The sequence below is a fragment of the Conger conger genome, chromosome 2 (genome assembly GCF_963514075.1).
Source record: "Conger conger chromosome 2, fConCon1.1, whole genome shotgun sequence".
Taxonomy (NCBI): domain Eukaryota; kingdom Metazoa; phylum Chordata; class Actinopteri; order Anguilliformes; family Congridae; genus Conger; species Conger conger.
In genome coordinates this window covers 61259087-61284001 of record NC_083761.1, presented here as the reverse complement: position 1 = coordinate 61284001, position 24915 = coordinate 61259087, and the positions used below count along the sequence as shown (strand labels likewise).

General features: G+C 42.7%; 1 protein-coding gene across 1 annotated transcript in view; it reads right to left on the bottom strand.

The window, feature by feature from the left end:
- Positions 1-5955: 5955 nt before the first annotated feature.
- The window catches only part of snx29 (sorting nexin 29), a 130508-nt gene continuing 111548 nt past the window's right edge, over positions 5956-24915 (bottom strand). Inside the window, exons 20-21 of the mRNA XM_061231657.1 lie at positions 15460-15599; positions 5956-7526 (exon numbers count right to left, since the gene is read on the bottom strand). Of these exons, the coding sequence (XP_061087641.1) occupies positions 7397-7526; positions 15460-15599 (270 nt within the window). The 3' untranslated portion in view covers positions 5956-7396. The remainder of the gene's footprint in view (positions 7527-15459; positions 15600-24915) is intronic.

Here is a 24915-nt window from a genome sequence, read left to right as displayed (position 1 = left end):
AAACACCCAGTTGAACAGATAGATAACGCGGTAAAATGGTTGCTTTGTAAATGCTTTCTATCGAGAAAATGGTGGAGGTAATGAGGGTGGGCACTGACATCTCCTCAACTTTGACTCTCTGCCCAGGAGCCCCCCAGGACTGTGTAGTCCCTGCTGACCCAGGACCACATCACCACCCACAGCTCCAACACCATCGTAGCATCTGAGGCTGAGGCTGAGTACTGACAGTGACAAGTGTGCTTCCAGAGAGGTGAGAGACAACAACCTCTCTCTGAAGATCAGTAAGACGAAGGAGATCATCGTGGGATCCTGGAAGCAGCAGGGGGTTCACACCCCATTCACATCAATGGTGCTGAAGAGGATCAGACGTTTCATTTCCTGGGTGTCAACATCGCAGCAGACTTGGTCACATCACACCAACACTGTGGTTAAAGCAGTGCCTATTATTCCTCTGTAGGCCGAGTAAAGTTAGCATTCGCTCCCACATCCTCGCAGTTTTTCTGCAGCTGCACCATCGCGTGTATCTTGTCCGGTTGCATCACGGTCTGCTATGGGAGCTGAACCGCCCTTGACCGCAAGGCTGTACAGCGGGTGGTGATAACAGCCCAACTCATCACAGGGAGTGAGCCGTCAGTTCTTCAGGACAACTACTTCAGAAAATCATCAAGGACCCCAGCAACAAACTGTGTTCTCTGCTACCATCTGGCAAACAGTGTCAGTGGATCCAGTCTCGGACCAGCAACCACCGAGACAGCTTCTATCTCCAGGCCATAAGGCTGTTCAACTCCCCTGCCCCCTACACTCCCTAAAGGCAAGGCATTGACCGCCAGCACAGATACCCGTAGTCTCCCTAGACTATACTGTACATCACTCCTGCTATCTGTACATACACTCACTCATCTTCATATCACTAACATTGTATTCATGATGTAACTTTGTGTGTACAGTAATATACTGTATCTCTGTGCAATTCTGTATTTTTATCATCATCATTCATTAGAGATTGTTTTTATTTTATTTACTCTGTGCAATTCTTGTTTATATTCTGCATATAATGTTTCCTTTTGAATAATATGTATAGTATAGGTATAGTATACCTAGATCTTTGTATAGTTTACTCTATTATTATTTTTATTCTGTTTAAATCTATTTTAAAATTATTTATTTACATAATGTAAGAGATTGCTTGCAGACTAAGCGTCTCATTGACAGCTGACATCTGACGATTCGATTAGATTTTCATTAGATTTTCATTTGATTTAAACAATGATTTCAAACACTGCAGAAAAATAAAGATACCATGCAGAGGAATTTCAGAGCTGATAGCTGAATATACAGTTCAGTATATGCATATGACAGGGCAGGGATATGTCACTTTTATTAGGAGGACAGTGGAAAGACAGAGGACATGCAGAGAAACACAAGCATTCCCAGGTATACCCATCTGCTGCTGTGGAGTGCTTTAAGGTTCCCGCAGGACCAAGAACAGGACCATGCTTTTCATCGCCACGGCCTACTCTGAGTGGGAGAGAACAAACTGGTGCATAATCTCTTTTAATGTTAATCCTACCAAAGAAGACTACTGCCTGAATGTAGCTATACATAGATAGAAATTATATCTAATTACTGCATTAAAAAGCTTTATTTTAAATTCTAATTTAGAGGGTTTTCGTTTCACCAGACTTCTGTTCCATTACCAACAAGAACCTGTTTTGCTTGCAAGCAATGCATATGAAAATGGAAAACCTGGGCAAATTGAAATCGGAAAGCTAAAGAAGGTAACTTTGCAATGGTATGAAGGAGGCTCTTTGCATATCAGCTGTTCAAATGCACATGCAGTTAGGTCCAGAAAATTGAGACCACATTTCTGGCCAGATACACCAGTGGTGTGCTTGGAATTAGAAGAAGAATGTTTATGTTGCAGCTGTGTTATCGATTTCATACAACCATTTTTGGTCATCATTATCAAGGGTACTAATATCAAGGGTACCTATAAGTACTTTTCAGACAAAACTCATTGGACAGTGATTATTCCATATTCCAGCCTGCCAGCTGTAATCCATGGTTGGACAGGTAAACCAGGCAATGGGCACGCTTGGTAACACAGAATTGTCAAATGAGAAGGGATATAATATTGACTAACAATTCAGTTACATAACCCACCAATAATATATTTTCCTCATAGTTTTGGATGTTCATTCTGCATCTGTTAATTTGGATATTAATTCTGGGTTTCATTATTTCAAGTAAATTTCCTTAGGTGAAAGTATTTATTTCAATAGTGCACCATGAATGACGCCCATTTTTATGCAAGGTTTCCCTGGTTTAAATGACCCATTCCAGCATGTGTGGAGTATTGTTAGCTGATGGAAAGAGTTTCAATGGCAGTATTGAGTGGGAAATGACTCAGCTGTCACTATTGTACTATATATTAGTCCATGGGGACTGCCTTACACAATCCAATTTAATTTTTTTATTGAAAGGGAATGGAGACACCATTATTTAGCGGCATTAACCAAGTCTGTAGAAAAATTATTTTCTTAAATTATGCTGGAAAAAGTTGAGAAACGTAAATCAAACCATTTTCGATATATATATTTGAGACAAAGACATACAGTACAGTATTTCTTCTTAATTTTTTATCTTTGGTTCTTGAATTGAACTCCGCAATTTTAGATTTGTAATCAAACAATAAAATGCAGACTTTATATTATTAAAGGATATTTTTACAGGATACATTTTGGTTCCCTGTGTAGAAATGACTTTTTATACATATCCCTCCATTCCAGGGTACCATAATGTTTGCCAAGTATCTTTGCTGGTGACGCTCTGCCAGGCCTTTACTGCAGCCATCTTCAACTCCTGCTGGTTCTGGGGCTAGGCATTTTCTCTTCAGCACTTGAAATACATGTTCAAATGGATTTAGATCAACTTGGCCAAATGTTTCTGTACACTTCAGAATTCACCTGTGGCAGCAAAGCATGCACAAACCATGACTACGTGAATGGTAAATGGCAGGCATTTATATAGCGCCTTTATCCAAAGCGCTGTACAATTGATGCTTCTCCATTCACCCATTAATACACACACTCACACACTGACGGCGATTGGCTGCCATGCAAGGCCCCGACCAGCTCGTCAGGAGCATTTGGGGGTTAGGTGTCTTGCTCAGGGACACTTTGACACAACCCGGGCGGGGGATCGAACCGGCAACCCTCCGACTGCCAGACGACTGCTCTTACTGCCTGAGCCATGTCGCCCACATTTCACAGATACGGTGGGATGGTTTGAATTTTGGAAAGTCTCCACACTTTGCTCTTGTCATTATTTTGATACAAGTGAATCTTTGTGTAAAAGACAACTATCTTCAGCTTACCCTAGAACCGGCTAGTTGTATGATATTGAAGTAACAACTAAGAAGCATTTTAGCTAATAACATTACATTTCCAATGATGTATAGTAAGTTAAGCTTGCATAAAACCTTTTTTTGCCTGCGTAACAAAACCACAGCAATTTCAATGTGCATGCTGAGACTGTTACAAAAACATTGAAATGTTTATTTTAAGCAGCTTTTTGTCTCTATTTCTATTAATGGTGTCAATAATTCTAGAATCCAGTGCCGGTCCCAATAATTATGGAGGGGACTGTGCATAGTTGTTCTGTTTGTCTATTTATTGACTATTCATTGAGGAGTGGTCGTGCACAAATGAAATGCTTAAGTACTGTATGTTTCACTACATTTACAATACCATCCCTTGCCTTGGCATTCATGTTCAGTCTTACAAATAATGAAACAATATAATAACTAAGGAACCGTTTGCCACAGACTAAGCGTCTATTAGCGGCAATTATGCTTTAAGAAAATAGTTATAGCACATACATTAAACATTACAAACAATATGGAACATCTAAATGAAGAAATCACTGGGGGGTTCTAGTGATCAACTGCAATCAAATCAGCCAAGGACGACATCAGTAGCTGGCTGCAGACAAGCGCTCAAAGCAGCCATGAAAAACTTCAACAACAGCTGAATCACCAATAATGTCCAGAGTGCTGGGAGCACAGAAAATTCTCAGTATTAAATCGACTCAGAGTACACTCGGTCCCTCTTGGACGCGTATACCCTTTGTTAGAGTTAAACAGGCGGTTTACGGCAACAGAGGAAGCAGCATTACAAAGGCAGCTCTGCAATATGTATGCTACTCCTCTCCATAATATGCAGAATTTGCATATAAGCATAGAAATAAGAATTTCTGAACAGGTGTTACGGACTGAAACAACAAAGACGAACCATAAGCAAAAGGGCGGCAGGGTACAGGTTTAAACTGTAGGTAATGCCACGACATGGGTTTGGATCCTGTAACAGTATCTGTGTCAGGTTCACTTGTGTTTATAGATGCATGACACTGCATTACAGTACTTATCCAGAGCAACTTCCCAAAGCATACATAAATATTGATGGTGAGATAATGAATTTGGAACATGTTCAAAGAAACATGTTTTCTGGCTATGTAGAAGAAAATTCATTTATAATTATTGAGAAGCACTTTCCAATGTAACGTATGCCAACAACCATCATCATAGAGCCAATGCAATACACTGTAATATAGAAGCTGTTATAGCACCCTGTATGCAAACATTGTACTATTATAAAATAAATAAATTAGAAAGTCGAAACTAAGGACTTGCACACAAGAAGTCTTACAATCTGGGACCTAATTTATAAAAATGCTCTTGGATTAAATTTCAGCATCATTTAAAGATTATTTTACTAAGGTGTGCTTGTGCTCAATTTATAATCATAACTGAGGCCCGAGTCTCAAGTTATTGAGTTTGTTTAAAGTGATGTAGCTGTGCCGTAGGCACCTGTTATATACTGTATAAATCTCATGATGAGAAATTCACATTAACGTGCAATAATGAAAAATGTTACAGTGGCCAATAAGTAATTTTCCTAAGGTTGAACTATACCCTATTTAAGATACAATTTGACCATGAGGCTGTTATGATGCCACTAATCCTCTAGTACTGCTTGGAATTGGATGCAGGGGATGAAAAGCTAAACAAAATAATTGTTCATCAGGGGAAAATAAATAAATTAAGATGTCCCGAGCCTGCTTTTCATTTAGGGCAGAACACCAACCGTTTTACAAGCAAGAACTAAAAACAGCAACAGCATAGGCTTGGCAAGGCACCCTGCTTTTAAACACAGAGGTCCTCTGAGTGCAAGCTAAATGCAGCTATCAATAACAATGGACAGGTAACCAAATATAGACACAACATTCTTCATGGAGAAATAAGAAAATACAATATTAGACTTACTGCAATAGAGAACTGAAAAATAACCTACTCTCCCTCCATATAATTACAGCAGTATCAGAATGTGATCCTCCCAGTGAAAGTGTTCAAATAAATACCAATACATTACACGTCCATTCTCTCTGGTAAAACACGTCAAGTAGTACACCTACCAAAAATGTTTAAAATATTAATGCTGGTTTTCAACTAAAGGCTGCAAAGCCTTCGACTTGTTCCAGCAAGTCTGTTACTGTATATCAGTAGCAGTGATATTGGGTTCCGATGATAGCTTATGCACAATGTCACCAAGCGACAGAAAAGCAAACTAACTAGTCAGCTAATGTTAGTCACAACAACATTTCTGTTGTAGCACCACAAATGTATGTTTTTGTGAATCAGGAGAACACAATTTGCACTAGATGTAAATCATTGAAACATTTTGCTGAATATTTGGAAGTCATTTTCCAGCATAGCCACAGTAACCTCCAGGGTCATGTACCTGTGGATAGGCTAATTGATTTTACTGAAGTGGAGGTTGTTGCCATTTTACAAGCTTATTAAATCAGTGAACTTGCAGTAGATGTAATGCCCTCAAACACATATTAAAACATACACAAAATATAACCACCAAAAACAGTGTAGCCAAGCCAATTACATTTTTCTCCAACTGCATGTTTATTTTTGTATTCATTTGAAGGCCAACTGCATTGCTAATACAGACAGTGATTACATGTGAAGCCAACAGAAGGCAGTAGCTGATAAGAATAAATTGCTACAGGTCACCCTGGATTGCAAGTGAAAGTCAACACATTAGTGGTATTTAAATGGCAACATTAAAGATTACATGTGCGGTTATTACAGGTAATGTCTGAAGTTTTGCCTTAAGGATGCAGGTACAGATAGGTGAACAGACAAACACTTGCTATTTACTGACAGGAAATAGACGTATCTGTGTATAATGAGAATAGCTATTATTTGGATAAGGAACCATGTATTTTAAGGTTACAACAGTCTGTGTAATGATTTCATTGTCTACTGTTTATGATTGTGTTCTAAGGTTAAGTGTCAATGTGCTAAACTGCCATTAGTAAACATAATGCACTATATTATGTGTTTCTTTAAGACTTTACGGTTGTCCTTAGAAATAATGAGCACACAAATGTTTAATCTGAACAACTTCCAGCAGCTTCCCCTATTGATGCCAGTACAGTGCCTCTAACATTTACAGTCCAATCACAGCTGATACCACGAACTATGATTACTGGTCCTCTTCCCCGGCTATATACTGTACATATTACTCAACAAGGTAGATTCATAAACACAGGGTCTGTTCAGCCCTCTGCTGTCTCATTGTGCACAGTGCCGCACACAAACCACACAAGGAGGAGTACTTTCCTTAACATGCATTTCAGACTCCAAGCAGCCTTTTCAAGTTTTTTCCACCATAAAACATTCATCCACGATAAATGTATCACTTTTTTTTCTTGCTACAGTATATCACTATCGCAACTTTTGAAACTGCAAGATCCAGATAAGGACCCACCAGGCCAGACTATCATTTTTTGATAAATTCATTAGATAAAGTTACATGATCATTTGTGCCTAACAGACCTGAACAATCTCAGCTTTGCAGAAATGAAAGGACGAGTTCTTGACACCGTTTTCCTGCAGGGAACTGGATAGGGGCTGTTTCCATTTGGCACCACAATATAAAGTTCAGTTTAGTTTAAAAAATTAGCACAGCAAGAGTGAGGCCCTCTTTTGTCTGAGCAAAAAAGAAAACCTGAAAAAAATCTGCTGTAGGCACAATGATTAATAACATTTCTCCACAAAATTCAATAAAATTGTGTAAAACCCATCTTCCGTCTATTTCTGTCCTACATCCTGTTAGTCTTTCTCTGTGGTCATTCAATCATCCTGGAATGAGAAGGGAGCTGGATTTCCTTCCATGAAAGTCAGACGACGGCATACATCAGCAACTGAGGAAATAGGGCAGCATCCTGCCCTCCCCCTCTCCCTCGCTCCACCAACTCTCTGCAACAGGGTCCGTGGTGGATCTCAGGTCTCGTCTCTACTCCTGGCCCGATGGTCGAGAGGTCAAAGGTCCCCGCTCTGCGGTTCGGGGTTCCGCGATTCCCGGTTCTGGCTGCGGCCCAGTTTGGGAAACCTGGAGGACACTCTGGAGCGGCTGGGTTTGCTTCCGCTTTCGTTAGCCTGCGGGGCGTCCCTGGGAAGAGACAAAACGACATTTCAAAACAAAAACTACAACCCGGCCATGATTTAGAGCAGAAAGCTGGTACCTGTAGGCAGATTATTAAAAATGCATTAAATTGCCTAACGCTCCAGTTACCCGTCTGAAATACTGTATGGTTTATTTATTAATTTCAAGCGGAAAAAACATTTCATTCTTTGACGACTTCATTCGGAGACAGTGACACATTTAAAATGGAGTGGAGACATTTGTAAAGCGCCAGAAATCAAGAGATAACTCCCAGATTCCCTTGGACACTGCGGTCCACCTTCCTACTCCACGCTAATGAGCCCACAGTCCGCATTAACTGCTTGTCGCCGGTGAACGGGCCGTGAACAGGTGCTGCCCAGTGGGCCTCTCCCACACTGATTCCCTGGCAGGTCTGGCAGAGGAGTGGAGGCTCTGTAAACCGCCTCATTAGTGTCTGAGTGAAGCCCAAATCAATCCGCAACTTTGGAGAGCACCCCCCCTCTACCCGGCCGCGGGAAAAATCATACGGATTGAAAGGGTCAGTGTGTCGCAGGAGAACACCTGCGCCCGGCTATCAGGAATACCGAGGCCAGGCACTCTGTCACTAGCTGTGACTGTGCTTCCTTCCAGCTGCAGTACAATGGACCGCCTTAATAATTCATGCCTCCTGCCTTTGTGGCACATGCTAGAAAGACAGAGAGAGAGAAAGCCAAAGTCCTGTCTCCTGAAGGAAATGCAGACATTTCTATCTGGAGTTTGAAACACAAGTCAGAATGTGAATGTGTACAGCTTTTATATTTGGAACCCAGTAGCGTGTGGGGTATATCCTTGTCAAATTGTAAACAGGAAACTTTAACAAGCACTTTCCCTCTCCCCGTACACAACCGGGGATCCAGTTTAGCGCATTCTTCAGCTCTCTTGAAGTTGTAAAAATATTGACCACGGGTTTGCCGTGGCTGGGGCAGGTTTCAGTGTTTCATCTCCTCCTGGTGGAGCCAGCTCTTTGTGAGCCTCGCCCATCCTCCTTCCTGCTGCAGACGGGCTCCTCAGAAGAGGGAGAAGACGGCTCTTTATGAAGGGTGCTCCGGGCTGGCTCCCCGCCGTGCGGCGCTACGTGCAGATTTAATAATGCCAGCGCTGGAGGAGGCTGAGCCACCGTGTGGGGGGCTGATTGAGGGGAGGAAAAAGTGAGCATCGAGAGCAGGCTCTTCCCAGGAACGGTACTTAGCGCTTGGGTGACATTCGCTTCACGTATCTCGTGTGACGGAAAGCCAGGGACTGCACTGCCAACATCCTACCATCTGGAATGGGCTCACTTAGCCTGAGGAGCTCTCTGCTTCGTGGCTTTCAATCAAGACCAAACAGCGGGGGGCTAACTAGCCCCAGGTAGCAGACTGATGTTAATCCACCCTCTTATTACGGAGACACAGTTCAATCTAGCCATGCATCAAGGGCCAGAGCCCACGTCTGGATTTTGCCACCGACGATACTATAGACACTTTAAACAGAGCTGTTACACAATCAATCTGCATGAAGTGGACTGATGGTAGGGGTGGTGGTGCCCATTTAATCGCAGTTTGCTTCACAACCTGTTCTCTCGTCTTTCTCAAACACTAGGCATCGCACAAAATATGATTTAAAAGTGTTACTATATATTGAGAGTAGCATTCAGGTGCTGTAATCAACCCAAGGAATCAATGCTAAACACTATGAATTCTTTAACTAAATTAAAACAAATTGCATTTATGATTTAACCATGCCACAAATCAAAGAGGTTACAAAAAATGGATGCTAAGAGTATACAAAATGAGCATACATAAATGCCAATATTGAAACATAAATAGCACAAACAAGACACTCCTAAACGCTTTACCTGAGAATTACCTGCACAGTGAATAGATCAAGCTACCACAGAGGGAAATCACTGGACATGTGTGCTGCTTCAATCAACAGTCAAACAATCAAATCGGTTCCTTCACAAATCCCCAACTCATACTTCACACCTTACCCACTCCCGCTCAAGAGAGAAGAAAGCATAAAAGGCAGGAAACACAAAAATAAACACACTTCCCACAAAATTGCCAATTACAGTACTTAAGCCTCTATAAGGCAAGCTTCTGGCTTCAGCTGGTTTGTGGATTTAGCATGAAGAGACTGCATGCCACATTTCGCAGGACCAGCACGTACAGATCTTCTCAGATCGACTCGCATGCCATATTATACAGACTGAGTTTGTGACAGCAAGCATGCTACTATCCCAAAACAGATTATATAGTACAGTACATGAACAGAGCTCATTGTGTTCTCATTTCCAGCAGGGCTTTTGCAGAACTGTGAACTGCCTTTGTTCCGCCAGGCGTCCATCACCACAGCTCAAAATGGCCAATTTCTAGAGTAAAATAAACACTTCTCCTCCAGTATTCAGGGGTTTTGACAGGAAACAATAAGGCGACGCTGTGACTACACGACGGCATTCTCGTCGATGTCCAGTACAAAGACGCATCGATCCCTCTTACCAAATGACAGACAGGAAAGGCACAATGGCACATAGCCAGAGTAGCTTCAGGGTGATCTGTCACTTTTGACTTTTGTCTGGTTGTTCAATTTAAATGAAATAACCGTATATTTCTGACAGCTGGAATTAGACTGAGCTCTGAATGGTGCCTTCACTGGTCGTATTCTGACTGGGTTTTACACAGTAACGTGGCTGAGGTTGGTTCATTTTATGGCTGAGAGGCACCAATTTCCCATTTCATTGTGTCCATCCTGACTTCCAGGCCAAGATGGACATTCTGCATCTGTTGTCACATGAATCAAATCTCTCAGTGCCAGGCTTGCCAAGAATTGCCTTGGTTATCTTGACTATTTTTGAGGATATTTCTTCTAATAATGAGCTGAACTGAATTTTGTACTTCACAGGGCAGCACATTTTAATATACCTAAATAATACTTTGTTAGATACTCAATTTCAAAACGTTAAAACTTTTGAAGACAACCAGAGATAGCGTTTAGAGTGGCTTTAATTGGTTTCATCAGAGACTTTTTAAGGTCCATCATCATTTTGAAAATGTATCTCTTTATACAGGCACAATCATCATCATCAGAGTTATTTAGTGGATACTTTTATCCAAAGTTGATTTGACTAAGCAGAGGACAATCCCCCTGGAGCAATGTGGGGTTAAGGGACTTGCTCAAGGGCCCAACAGCTGTATGGATCTTATGGCAGCGCTACGTGCATCGGCTAGGCTATGGGCTGTCCACCAATCAATAGCTGTGATGTCAGAAATACAAATGTAACAATAAGCACATTAATATTTTTGCAGTAAAGCAAAACATTACCCAGATCACAACAATTAAAACAAAGGGGGCCAAAAAAGAACTGGAGCTATCAATTGAAAGTGAGTGTGAGTACAGTGCCGGTTTAAATGTTGTGGAAGCTACAGATCTGTATACTATCAGTGCTGCATAGGCACATAAAGCTTTAATAAGAAACAGCTTCTGCAGCCTGTCTGTCTACATTCTCCATGCCTGTATGTGGCCCGGGTGTGTAAAATCAGCCATGTATGCAGCCTGCCTCCCAATACTGTCATCTCCCATGCCATTCAGCTCACGGTCCCCAATCCCCAGCTCTCTCCTCTCTCATCTTCTCTATGTCCTTCTCTCCTCTGGACTCATTTTGGTTTCTGACTGTTGGTGGCATACAACGTGCACGGCTCACCTAATACACAAGTCCAGAGGCACTCCATTCTCTTTTTCACAAACAAAAATTCCCTTAATTTCCCAACCAAAGAGCCATTTTGCTAGGTGGGTCTATGTTAATAGTAAAGGGAGTGGTGCCAGTGTATTCGGTCAACATATCAACTGCCCTGTATCTTACTCTTACAATAAAGCATGCATAGCATTGTCTGTCTCTGTCTCTCTCTTGAAAGTGTAACCCAATTTAAGACACACTGCTGATTCAATGAAAACAATCGTCAGATACACCACTCTGTCGCATTCAAAGTTCCAGACAATGCTGAATTTGCTAATTGGAACAATTTGGTATGGTAAGATGAGGCAAAACTTTTACTTTTTGGCCAGGCACACAATCAATAAGCATGAACACAACAAACAACCCTGCAAACAACCAAGAATCTCAAACTTTGCAGTAAAAAGATCTTTCCAAAGTTAGTGACCTCAAGCATACCCTAAAATCAGCCAAGAAATTGTGTTTCACAATGGCCAAGAGCCGCACAGTCTCTCGATTTGAACCTGATCTAAAATTGGTGGTTTGAACTGAAGAGGGCAAGAACAAACAGAACAATCTGATGGATATAGTATGGAGGAAAGTTCAGAAATCCACACAATATGTTTACCTATTCCAAGTAGATGACTGAGGAGGTACGGCTGTGAAGGGAGGTACTGAAAATAGGCGTGCCGATAACTCTTGCCACCTTTACTTTGAGCATACACATTGCTTGTTAGATTTACTGTTCATTTCATACCCCGTTGTTTATAATTATCAGTGGCGCCAGTCGTTTTGGAGGTGGCTGTACTTGGTGCCTCAACTTTAAAATGTGAGAATCCTCTCTTCACAAACAGATTTGCATCAGTGATCTTCAAAGCCCAGCCTGAAAACTAAAATTGTTGCTGCATTGAGTCTTAATTCTTTTCATGAAATAAATGTCAATTGTTGTAAGAAGCCCACATTACAGACACTCAGATGTGTTTCTCCACTAATGGATGCTTGTGACCACAGAATAAAGGTGCTGTTGCTTGTAAACATGCAGGAATCACATCACACAATCATTGCGAGGCCAGAAAAGCAATTTAAGTCGTCCTCAAGAATTTAGCCGATGCACTTTATCCCTTCACATTTCTTATGAACTGCTTTTCCATTTCATACCATTAAATACAGAGAGAATTGTGTCTTTTAGTCAGACAGACAGTAAATAAGAGGTTTCAAAAAGTTAAAAAAGGAAAGAAAAGAAACCTGCACCAAAAAGAACTGCTTAGAAAGAAAAGACAATCTGAACTAAGGGCTTTTGAAAAGAGAAGGTCCGGAAACTCAACTCCCCTTTCTCCCAGAGTACAGTATGTTTTTCAGCATGTGCAATTGAATTAAGACTTCCAGTAAAAGCCTGCTTCTAAATGAGGCTCCTTTTGGAAATTGACAAAAATGTTGGATTTTCTAACCCTTTCTGAATTTGTCTAAAATCTTCTTTTCTGTTCATTCAAGTGAAGAGTGAAGGAACAGGCACATATTCCTGAGGCTTAAAATGTGTGTAGACAAAAGCATATCTATGCAATTATAAGAGCTAAATGGATTACTTTATCTGATGAAAAAAAGCCACATTAATATCAACTCTTCGTATAAATACAATCTTCCATACCTGAAGTTATGTGACTTAACATTTATATAATAAGGTTACAGATGTTATTTTATTCTATTATAGAACGGCTGTTATGTTATCCAATTGTTTGAGCATGCTCACAGAACACCATATCAGGCTGTAATAATAGAGTTGAACTGTTGTAACAGCAGAACACAGATGTAAGGTACTGCCAGGCTGTTTAAAAGTATGACATTTTACAAAATAGTTGAAGTATTATAAACATTGCCTTCTCCCAATTTTGTAATCATGAGTAATTGAGCTCTCATTATTGACTGGCACCTGAACCTGCACCTGCAGAGGGAGCAGTGCAGCTGGGCCCGGGCTCTGCTCTGAGATACCGCTCTACAGGAGAGCTCTCCCTGACTGGAGAAGAGCTGTATCTCTTACTTCTCAGCACTGGTTTCCCACTGGTATCCCTCTGTGAGGAGCGAAGAGGCACAGAAATCCTGGTAAACTGAAGCGTAACCGACCCCGGCAGGACGAAGCCACGTTCCACTGCAGTGACCTGCCTGTCATAGCTGGCTAATGACAATGAAAGGAACCAGCCCAGTGAGGCCTAGACTACAAGGCTCAGCCTGCCCTCACAAAGTTCCTCTATAGACTCAGCAACTTGGAAGTTTTTCCATGTGGAAAGCTTCTGAAGATTTTACGATTTAAGCCCTGTGGCCACTTTCCTTTTTTTGGGATAGTGGGAATTTGGCCATTTCTTCCTGAGCTGAAACGGCGTCTTACAGTGTGAGCTCATCTCACACAGGGCATTGGTCTCTCCCAGAGGAAGTCCATCACTATTTACAGTGTCTATTTTCAACAGGGCAGCTCCTTTCACGTGTGAAAGCCAGGAAGCCTGTCCTGTTTAAATTGTCGGTACAGATAAACACTGCAATAGGAGGAGAAAGACCAGGTGGAACCGGGCACAAATCACAAGTCGTAACTCTGACAAATGGCGGCCATCTCTGCCCCGCATTATCCTGTTCAAGGTCGTGTTCGTGCTTCGTCCTGCCTCTCAGAAACTCTCTGCCCCGTGTCCTGGACTACAAGCCAATACGCAGCACTCTCCTGAAAGAACAAAACATTCTTTTATGGTGATAATACGGTGAATAATTAAAGCCAGGGTGATTAATATTTTAGAAAGGCCGGTCCCTTAAGGTTTAAAAGCCCATTTTGTTCCCTGAAAGCGCAACAATATCCTTCACTTGGCTCCCGTGCCCACACCTGTCTGCTCTGATCACCGTGGTCTCCTCCATCATGCCTTCAGAAAGGGCTGGTATTTACTGCTGTAATGACGGTCTGATTGTGTTTAATGCCAAGCCTCATATTACTACAATGCTGTATATACTGTGCTAATTCTGCATTAAAAACAAAGCACTCCGTGCTAATTCTGCATTAAAACCAAAGTACTCTGAGCTAATTCTGCATTAAAACAAAAGGGCCCTGTGCAAATTCTGAATTAAAAACTAAACGATCTGCGCTAATTCTGCATTAAAACCAAAGAGCTCTGTGCTAATTCTGCATTAAAAACAAAGCACTCTGAGCTAATTCTGCATTAAAACCAAAGTGCACCCTGCTAATTCTGCATTAAAACCAAAGAGCTTGGTGCTAATTCTGCATTAAAAACAAAGAGCTCTGTGCTTATTCTGCATTAAAAACAAAGAGCTCTGTGCTTATTCCGCATTAAAACCACTACTGCCAATTCTGCAGTAGATACCAAACGTATGCAAGTCATTTCCAGTTCTTATCAAAGAAAAGCGCACTCAAAATGCAAGAAACCTACTTTAACAAATCAAATGTAAGAAAAACAGAGTAATTAGAGCAGGCTGTGCCTTCTCTGTCATTTTCTCATTGGTGTCGATGATCCCTGGTCCTTTCCTGGTTTGCTAAGCCATTTATTCATGGAAAAGCAATCTCATTCCATCCCGCTTCCCAGACACTTTCCATGCCAGACAGTTTGTTGCCATCTTAATTACTGCTTGAAATAGAAATGTATGACATTCATTTACAATCCACAGATTAATCTGTCATGTTCCTCTATCAATTAATAGTGAAGGAAGAGCTTTGTTTTTCCTCATCAAGTCTTTTATATAAGCCTGCATAATCGTTATAAATAAGCAGCCTAACCTCCACAGTCAATATTTATATTCATTCTGAGACAGCATACCGTATTGTCCAGTTCATTTTTTTAAATAAATGTCTCTGCGATGAAAAATAAGATCCTGATTGGGGTGAATGGATGCGACAGGGAACACTGATTTTTTACATCTTCAAACGAGGCAGGCGGAGGGAAGGAGGGAGAGAGAGAGCACACTTTAATAAAATATGTAACAATTCTACACCTGTAACCATTTGTTCCTCCAAGGTAAAACACACACACAGATAAGGAACTGTCGGGTTCAGTGAGCTGATGGAAGATGCAAGCCGTGTTCCCGCAGCACAGACGCAATAAATTCTGCATCCCTCCATGTTGGCTCAAAGGGCAGGACTGGTTACAGGAGTACCCATACAGGGAGAATGCAGGAGTGGTCAGCGGGCCCTGAGCAGCTGGCACGGGCGTGGGCACGGGCACTCACTGGCAGAAAGGCAGAAGCTGCAGCAGGGTTTCCTTGGTCGGGCTGGCAGAGAACTCGGGCAGGGTCTGAATCAGCTTGTTCATGACGACGCGCAGATAACACTGAAGCTGTTTACGCCGCTCCTCCACAAACTTGGCATCCTGAAGAGAATGTCAAAGAAACCATCTGTCACACTCACGCACAGATACATGGACTTACGGCTATAAATAAACATCGCCATTTCACAAGGAGATGACATTGCCCATTAAAACTAGACCAAGAGGAAGTTCTAAGCACATTTCATAAGATAATGGTGATCAACAATGCAGTGAGTTTCTGACATACTTAGGAATAAAGGGTATTATTACATGCAGAGACACGTTTACAATGCTTCTTTGCTACGCAGATTAGACTGTGTTGAATCAGTGTTTTGCATTAACAATAGTCAACTAACTCATACAATGATGAATCAATACAATACAATAAAAATGGTATTTATTAGTGCAAACATATTCAGATTAATGAGGCAATAGAATTCAGCTGCAGGATCTGAAATACATGGTGCATTGTGATTTTAAGCATTGTGTATTGGTTGACCATATGTAAATTGTAAGAGATAAAACTATTTATGAAATTTCATAATGACTCTTCTGCGGCCATTTTTACCCAAAGGCCACAGTGGGCACATAACAGAACATCCCTGGCTGTAATAACGGTGAATGAGTGCAAGCAGGGAGGTAAACGGAGAAGCAAACAGAATACGTAAGCACAAGCTGCTTGTGGTGTGCTGAACTAATGAGGCCTAATGCTCCAGGCTTTTGGGTGGCACACAGTCACACACACTCACACACTCACACACACTCACACACACTCACACACACTCACACACACTCACACACACTCACACACACACACTCACACACACTCACACACACTCACACACACTCACACACACTCACACACACTCACTCACACTCACACACACTCACACACACTCACACTCACACTCACACTCACACTCACACTCACACTCACACTCACTCACACACACTCACACACACTCACAAAGCTGGAAGATGCCCAGACACAACAGCAGCCAGCCATATTCCCTTCAAAAAGTGACCGACACAATCTCATTAAGAATAGAACAGACAGCTACCATACACTACCATTAAAGCAGACTCCTTCAGAGAGGCCCATCTTTTCTCATTCTGAGAAGAGGTGACGTAAGGGAGAGGTCTGCGCTCAGCAAATTAATGAACCCCCCCCCTAGTCGGCCGGTAGAGGGGGCGATGCGGGGGGAGCTGAACCGATCCGAGGGCGGGTCAGTGAGCAGGAGGCGCGGTGATTGAGACAGCTCCTCCAGTCTGCTGACAGGGTGAGGGAGCTGTAAATCTCCAGCCCGGCAGGGGGCTGACAGCTGACGGATGGGCTCCGTTCTGCCGGTTAGCGCCAGCGCGCTACGCTCCGTAATTCAGCTCTCCCGCCCCTGACCATGCGGGGACTGCGGTCCCGTTCCTCTCAGGGCCGCTTCGCCGATTAACGAGGAGACACAAATGGAAACTGACCGTGTTTATGCGAAAGTCAAACGGCGTTTCTTTATTTTTCTGAAATCTATCGCTAAAAGATTTCCATCGTGGAGCCTTATAGAAATAGTGTATGGCCATGGCTTGAACTTATATTGTAATAAAGATCCTATATTCTTTGAGCCATGACAGAAAGCATAAAAGTTGCTTATCAAAGAGGATGTGTGGACAACAGTGAAGCTGTCAGGCCTGCTTTCCCACAAGCCTTTCCCCTGTTTGCCAAGGCTAATTTAATAGTTGGCCCACAGATCAGGGCACTGTGGGAAATATCACTGCAGTGAAAAGCTTTGGCATCCTGACAGAAAAACCAGGGGCCTTCCCTGGGTAACGGTTCACAACAATCTGAGTTAGTGAGCTTAAAGAGGAACTCCAGGAGAACGAGAATGGACCTATGGTAGGAGAAACAACAGATCCAAACGTTCATTTGACCCCAGTCGTCAATTGTTTTGTCAGGTCAAGCTACCGTTTGAGGAACTGGCAGACATGGAGACGGTCTGTTCCAAGGTTTTAACTGAAGGCACGTGGGATCATGTTGTCGTGTTCCCCCCTGGAGTGCTGCCACCAAAGCTCCATCCGCTCCATCACTCCCCAAGCCTGACATCCTTCACTACAGCTCTGATGCTGACCTGGAGCTAAAACCCCAGCCTAGTCTAGGAGTCCATCCCTGCCTCCACCTGCAATCTGACATCCATCCCTGAGTTCAATGCAAGTCAAAGCAGTGGAAAGTTACAAGCTGATGTTCCTCATGGAGTTTTCAACCGAAAGCCCAGCTCTGCAGGTGGACTGCAATCACACAAACTCAACCCCCCAATCTTTATAAAACCTTTGTTTATACAACCTTTACAAAAAAAAACTCTAGCATTTTTATGGAAGGAGACTTACAGCTGATTAGACTGATAATCCCCCCTGGAGGAGAGTGGGGTTAAGGGCCTTGCTCAAGGGCCCAGCTGGGCGGATCGTAACGTGGCTACACCGGGGATCAAACCTGGCAGGTCCCAGTCTTGTACCTTAACCACTAGGCTACTGGCTGCCCCGATCTGGCTATCCGGATGCCTTTGAGTAAGGGTGGGGTTCCCTGGGTCAGAACAGGATGAAACCCCCCGGGGACTGCCTAATGGATCGACCGGGCAGGAAGACAGGATGTCAGGCTCATTTCACAAACGCAGGCTGCATGGTACTCCCAGGAGCACAATTGCAGGAAAACTTGCAGTCATATAAAACTATTTGATGAAACAAAACAGTCAGGGCCCAGTGTCTGTCCTCAGGCAGTTTGTCAGTTTTACAATCAGAGGGAAAAAAAGAACTGAGAAAAAAAAACCTCAGTCAAACTAAGAAAAACAATAAGGGAACTGAAACCAGCAGTGTGGAATGAAAGAACACAGTGTTGTGGACACATTTATCGATGCTTACGTATTTTTGATAATGCTGCCCATTTGTAAGGGCGCCATCGGTGACATGTGGGCGGCACCATATGGCTGTGAAATGGTTGCTGGGAGTCCTGGGGTGATGACACGCTACATAGCCCCCCTTCCCAACTCCCCCGATTCTGCTGTTGTCCAGTCGTCATGCACAACGCTTTCACTCCTTCTAAACTTGATATCATATTTTTGAAAAGCCACTGAGTGTGTACAAGACTTCTGTTTTAAGGACCCTTCTGATATTTCACACCTACTGAATCTCATCAGTCTGAATACTGACCACCCATGACTGTGCAACATCTTCACAATTGATACTCTTCCATTTTTTTGGATTAAAACATAGTTACAAGACCATTTTAAGTCCCTTCCTATCATTGAAAAAGCATCACTGACATGTTGACTCACCCTCGGCCTGTGTATATAGTCCTTAAATTCTGGTTTCAAAATAAACCGTTGACGGCCCGACACTGTATCAAAACATTGTATTGCTGAACAATAATTCAAGCTCATTGGTTGAAAATTGGTTCTAATTGCCACAGCCACTGGCGTTTCGACGTCAGCACATTTACAGAGAAGGGGGAGGGATAAACAGTGTTGTTGTTTGAAGGTGTTGTCATTCTTCTCTTGACCATTAGAAGTCCGAAATTACCTATTGTACTTTTAAATGGATAACATTTTTGCCCATCAATCTACTCTCAATAAACCATAATCACAAAGGGAAAAACATGTTTTTCAAAATGTTTGCAAATGTATTAAAAATCTCTATGTTTGCCGCAAAGCTAGCACAGATGACTGCGAACAGTGCCTCTGTAAGTGTAATTCACCATCAGTCACTCACCCACCTTTTTCCATAGCCACCCATATTGCCATCTTTGCTCCAGTGAGTCCATACATACTGCAGCACTTTTCCCTATTACTAATTCTGCCACTCAAGCTCTCTGAAGTGAGCGCTAAAATGCTGCTTTTTCTGCTAGACTCATTCTATACGTTAATAATGCACGCTAAAACAATGGTCATTTAAAGTCCCATTCATGAGTAAACCTCAGTCAAAACACATTAGCCTCAGGGCACAGAAAAGTGCTAATAGCAAACCCTAAGCAGGCAGTTTAGTGAAAAGGAGCAGTGATAATATGTGCAACAAATATATAACTTTTCTAAACAACACAGTGTCTACAAATGAAGTCTCTCAGTATGAACAGATTGGAGAACCGGATCAAGAAATCTCCCAATAAGCTCAAAACATTCTGATGGACTCTGTCAACATTTACAAACATCATCTAGGGAAACAGATGAGGTCTACCTTATGGTACAACTTGTTAACATCGTTATGGGTGTAACACGAGCCCTTGTGTCCTGTAAGGAGACACGTCCTAATTATATTCAAGCAATGAGAGGAGGGCAATGAAGACAAATTCAGCGATAGCTGTAATTAAGGCCTGATTTATGCTCATAGTGCAGATTATTGGTTCCGCCATCAATCTCAGTGCATATGCTAATGAGGGCTGCAGGAATCCTTTAGTGTGATTACAGCTCAAGTACAAGGTTACATTACTTATTTCCTTACCCAGGGTGGAATACACTGTATGGATTCAATGTTTCATTTCCTCTGTATCGTAATAATCATTGTACAACATTAGATATTCACCAAAGCACCCCCAAGTTAAGTACTGAAAAAGTAGCGGTTCGGCATGAAACTCCCGCAGTTGATATTTTATGACTAAGTGACACTGCACATCCCCACTAATAAAAACAGCCACTAAACCCCAAGGCAGGGCTACAAGAGACACTGAGGGTTTTCACCACAACATACTGTCCGACTCCCACAGGTGAGATACAGTACAGTATGTCAAAGCTGCCAGGAGGCACTCACCGCCTCCCTCCCCGGCCTCACTGCCCTCATTTCCTCTGCGCTCAGCACTAGCCTGTTTGTCATTCAGCAGGACATGAAACTTGTTCATCTTGTGCTTTTTCCCCCAAAGGAGATTTCTATAATAAAATCACTTGTCAGTAAGACGTTCATGTTAAACGAACCTGTTTGATGTCACGTAAAAGATGCTCGTAACCAGCTTTCGGACTGCTCATCAAAGCTGCACTGCCTGTTAAATGTCAGGACTTTGCCAGTAAACCTTAAATCACACGGCTTAATACCACAGATGGCCGACCAGCATAGAGGCAATACAAATTCTCCTTTTTATTAAAAAAAGACTGGTGACCTCAGACTCAAAACTAATGTTTAGAAGCGGTTTTCTCTTCTACGTGCATTGGGCTAAAAGAGGTACTATTATTTTATTACACATTATTTTATTTATGTGTACAGAAGTGGCGTTTTTTTCCAGAATACATTTCTGTAGACATTTCTTTCCTGTAGTACATTTCTCCTTTAATACACTTCCTCTACACACCCCCTCCCCCTGACATCCCATGCCAATAATAAAAAAGTTACTTTACCAATGATATTACACATTTAAATGATACACAACATTAAACATATTCATTTACGATAAGGACTGTATTTCTGCTGCCAAACTGCTCCACCCGGTTGCTTATTTCACCCGGCCATCCATCCGCGTGTGCAGTCAGCTCTCAGAGAACTGAAATCATTTCAACTTTTCCACTCAGAACAGCGTTCCCAAAACGGCAACAATCACTTCACCCACTTTAGTCCCTTCCGCTGATGAAGAAACATCAACTCTTTTGTAGGGCTAAGCCATTTCATCAACACAAAATTAGGAAGATGATTTAATCCTCGCAAATCCAGCTACTCAAGGTCTTTCTTCATCAGTTTTGATCTGGTTATTCACACTGCCTCTTATTATCACACACATATTGAATAAAGCGCTTGACTTCATCATCTCATTGGGAATGCATATAATTACAAACGTGGTAATCAGATGTAAATATACGGGATTACTCTGACTGGGAGTGTAAACAGTACCTTTTCGAGAGCTTTGAGAGAGTGAGAAAACGCCCCACAATCCTCAAACGGCAAAAGATTTTGTTTCTATGAATCTCAATTTGCATTTCTCAAGATTATTCTTTTTATAAGAAGATATGCATGTCGGGCTATGTAAGTGGGGCTGGTTCCTAGGTTTCTCTCAGTAGCACATTTCTTATAACTTCCAGCCTTGCCACAGAGACATCGCTGAGAATCGTTTCCACAGTGCCAGTGGCCAAGCCGTGTATAATATAGTTTCTTTTAAACTCAGTGTGAGATTGAATTACCTTCCTATCCCCTCCTCATTGCCAGTAACAAGTCTATTTCACAGGCTGCAGCCCATGCTCTGATGCAGCCCGGCTTATTAACCTCTGTCCCATACAGAACCAAGTTCATTTTCTGCATACCGTAAACACACACAAACGCACACACCACCACAACTGAGGAACAATGAAACTAAATCCAAGCTGCAGTGCATTTTATTAAAAAATAAACTGCATGCCCTACAAAGCAAATATATAATTATATTCCTTCCAGAAACCATTATTGTTATATTAATGATGATTAATAACAATTTATCAGTGGTATGTGAGAGCACCACACACATTTTTCTCTGTCATTCCTCGGCTATTCAAGGAGATGTAAAGTTAAAGCTAAGGGTATAAATCAATCGATCGACCAATCAATTAAAACAACCAGACACGCGACAGCTGTCGCGTTCTTCGTTAAAGAGATTCCCGAAGAGCGGGAACGGAGGCTCGGAACGTCACGGGAGTGCCCCGACGCACAGCGCCGACAGACGAGCGAGCGCTAAAGTTTCAAGCGCGGGAACGGGCCAGATGGTCCCAGGAACACGGGGTGAACCCTCGGCGAGATCCGAAGACGCTCCTCAGCTGATTCTCACCTAACGACGGCGTCTCCGCCGGTGAGCGGGACGAGCGTGCCGTGACAAGACAATGGGATTCAACACTTGTTCCGACATCGCCTCCGGAGCGAGACTGTCAGGGAGCGTTTGCGTAGCGCCCGTTCTCACGGGCCTCTCGCCATATGTTTGAAGTGCGCATTATGTATGCATTAGGCGGCACAATGTAATGTTGGAGGCAACATGCGAGCCCCATAAATTATTCACCCCACGCCTCGCACTCAAGGTGTGGACGGGAGAAAAATGCGTGGTGTTGAAACATCGCGGAGACGGGAAGTGCGGGGGGGGGAAGGAACCTTAATGTCCCCTTAATGCAGAGAGCGCGGAGAGCTTAATTATGATCTCTCAGACCCCCGGTGCACAGGCTTTCAGCTTCCCACCGCATCGTCGACGTCGTGCCTCTGTCGGACGCGTCTTTAAAACAAGCCTCACGCTCTTAATGGTTTGGAAATTCACAGACGTAACAGGTCTATCGCTATTGTATTATTCATAGCGCCACTGTTTTGTTCTTCGTTTTTCTTTTTTTTTTACGGGATAAAAAAATATATAATAAGAGAGGTTGGGGACCGCTGTTGACGGGGTCCCACAGGCATTTTTGAGCAAATGAGGAATATAATGGCAAAAAAACTGAACTACTGATGGATTTAGCACAGAAATGTTGACAATCAAAGGGAAAGCTAGCTCCCTGTTGGGCACAGGGGAGACTCGTTTAGTGCATTCAGTATTGCAGGCAGGGACATCATCTAGGCAGGAAAAGCAATGCTGCCTGCAATTTTGACAAAAGGACCTTTAGCATAATGCATGTCACAGGGCGCTTACACCAGAAATGCGTAAAAAGGCGATTTTGTAAAGGCTTGGCTTCGCCCGCTGCTGAAGCAATAAGCTAGTTGCAGAATGGGAGGGAGGCTTTGGCACAGCCCTTGGACCACCCCTCAAACAGAACATGCTGTCATTTTTGGCTAGGCTGTTACCCACACAGACTAACTCCCTCCGCTTCACGGCACGTTTAGTAACTCCCTGTTCATTTGCCAAGGCTCTTACCCCCACACTGTCAGACGCCCTCCGCTCCACAGCATACTGAAAAACTCCCCTGTTGGTATTTTCACAGAGGCTCTTACCAATGTTGTCTCACTCCCTCCACTCCATGGTATGGTCAGCACCCCCTCCTGTTAAATCTGCAGGAGGGGACTGAAGGAAACTAAAATTTCCTTCACTCATCTCAGCTCCTTATTTGCTGTCAAAATACACAAATCATACCCGGCTTTTTTTGTAGAACGCGTTCATTGGAAGAAAGTGAGTTCTCTGTTTGCGACTTCAGAGATGTCAGTTATTATGAATAATTTGTGAGGGAAAAGGAAGTAGCTGGGGGTACACTTCCAGACACAACCGACTCTGCTGCAGAGGCTGCGTAAGATGGCTCTTCACACAGCCTGAAATTCCACTCGTGTGGAGGCTGTAATTTGCAGTGTTAAAACAGAAAAATGTAGTGGGAAAACTGCTTACGCCTTCTGTCGATGGTGAATTAGGCCTACATGATGAACGCCATTCATGAATCATAAATCCCTGCACCACAATCAAACATTCAACCTAAAGTTTGGCAAGTAAAATAAGTATGTAACATACACACAGTATTATATAAAATACATACATGGGTGTTTGATAACCTTTTCCATTAAATAAATCAAATAATTTTAAAAATGTGCTTTGTCTAATATGAAATTTTGTCTAAAGATATGAAACCACTAAAACATGAAAGCAAATCAGGAAGAGGCAAATACGTTTTCACGGCACTGGATACAAACCGCTTTCTGCCGATGATGTAAAGCTGCTTTGGTGACAAACGAGTGTTGTTGAGTGAATCACTCGGGAAAGGAATGAGTCACAAAGAGATCAGCAAGAGCGGAATCACTGCAGACAATGACAGGTGAGTCACCGAGCCCCAACCCTTGCTGCTAGATGAAGACTGAAGGGGACGTCCCGGGCCCAAACAAGACGCGACAAAAAGCTGAGGAGGAACAGCTGCTGAGCCAGCAGAAGGAGCGGTGAGAGGAACAGTGACGCGGCTTCCAGTGCCAAACGCTGATGGAACGGGGGCAGCCATTTTAATCTGGGTCAGCGCCATCCGCATTACCGGTGAGAGAGAAACGCATGGGGACAGACTCTGAGGAAATTACAGGACAAGCAGTAATGGGGTGCGTGTGACCTCACAGTGCTGCGCCCCTTTGTCTCAGTGTGTTACAGCCAGCCCGTAAAGGAGGCAGAACAAAAAATGGTTTCAAATCATATATATATATATATATATTTAAAACAATACGGGATAATGGTAAAAGGTGTGGGAATTGAAGTGCTGGTGTAATACACACACCCTCCAGGTGCCACCAATCGCCATATTAGGCAACTCCCAGGCTATGTAAATTGCCGTTTTAATTGGAAAATAAGTTCCGCTCCCAGAACCTGCCACTTGTTACTGTCCCTCGTCCATGCACAGAATTTGGGATCACTTCATTCCTGAGAGTCATTTTAAAAGTTTACTTCAGACTCTAAAAACTGAGGTCTGCAGCTGTTTTACTTCAGACTGTTTTTACCTGACACTGTTTTTACTTGAGATTGTATTAA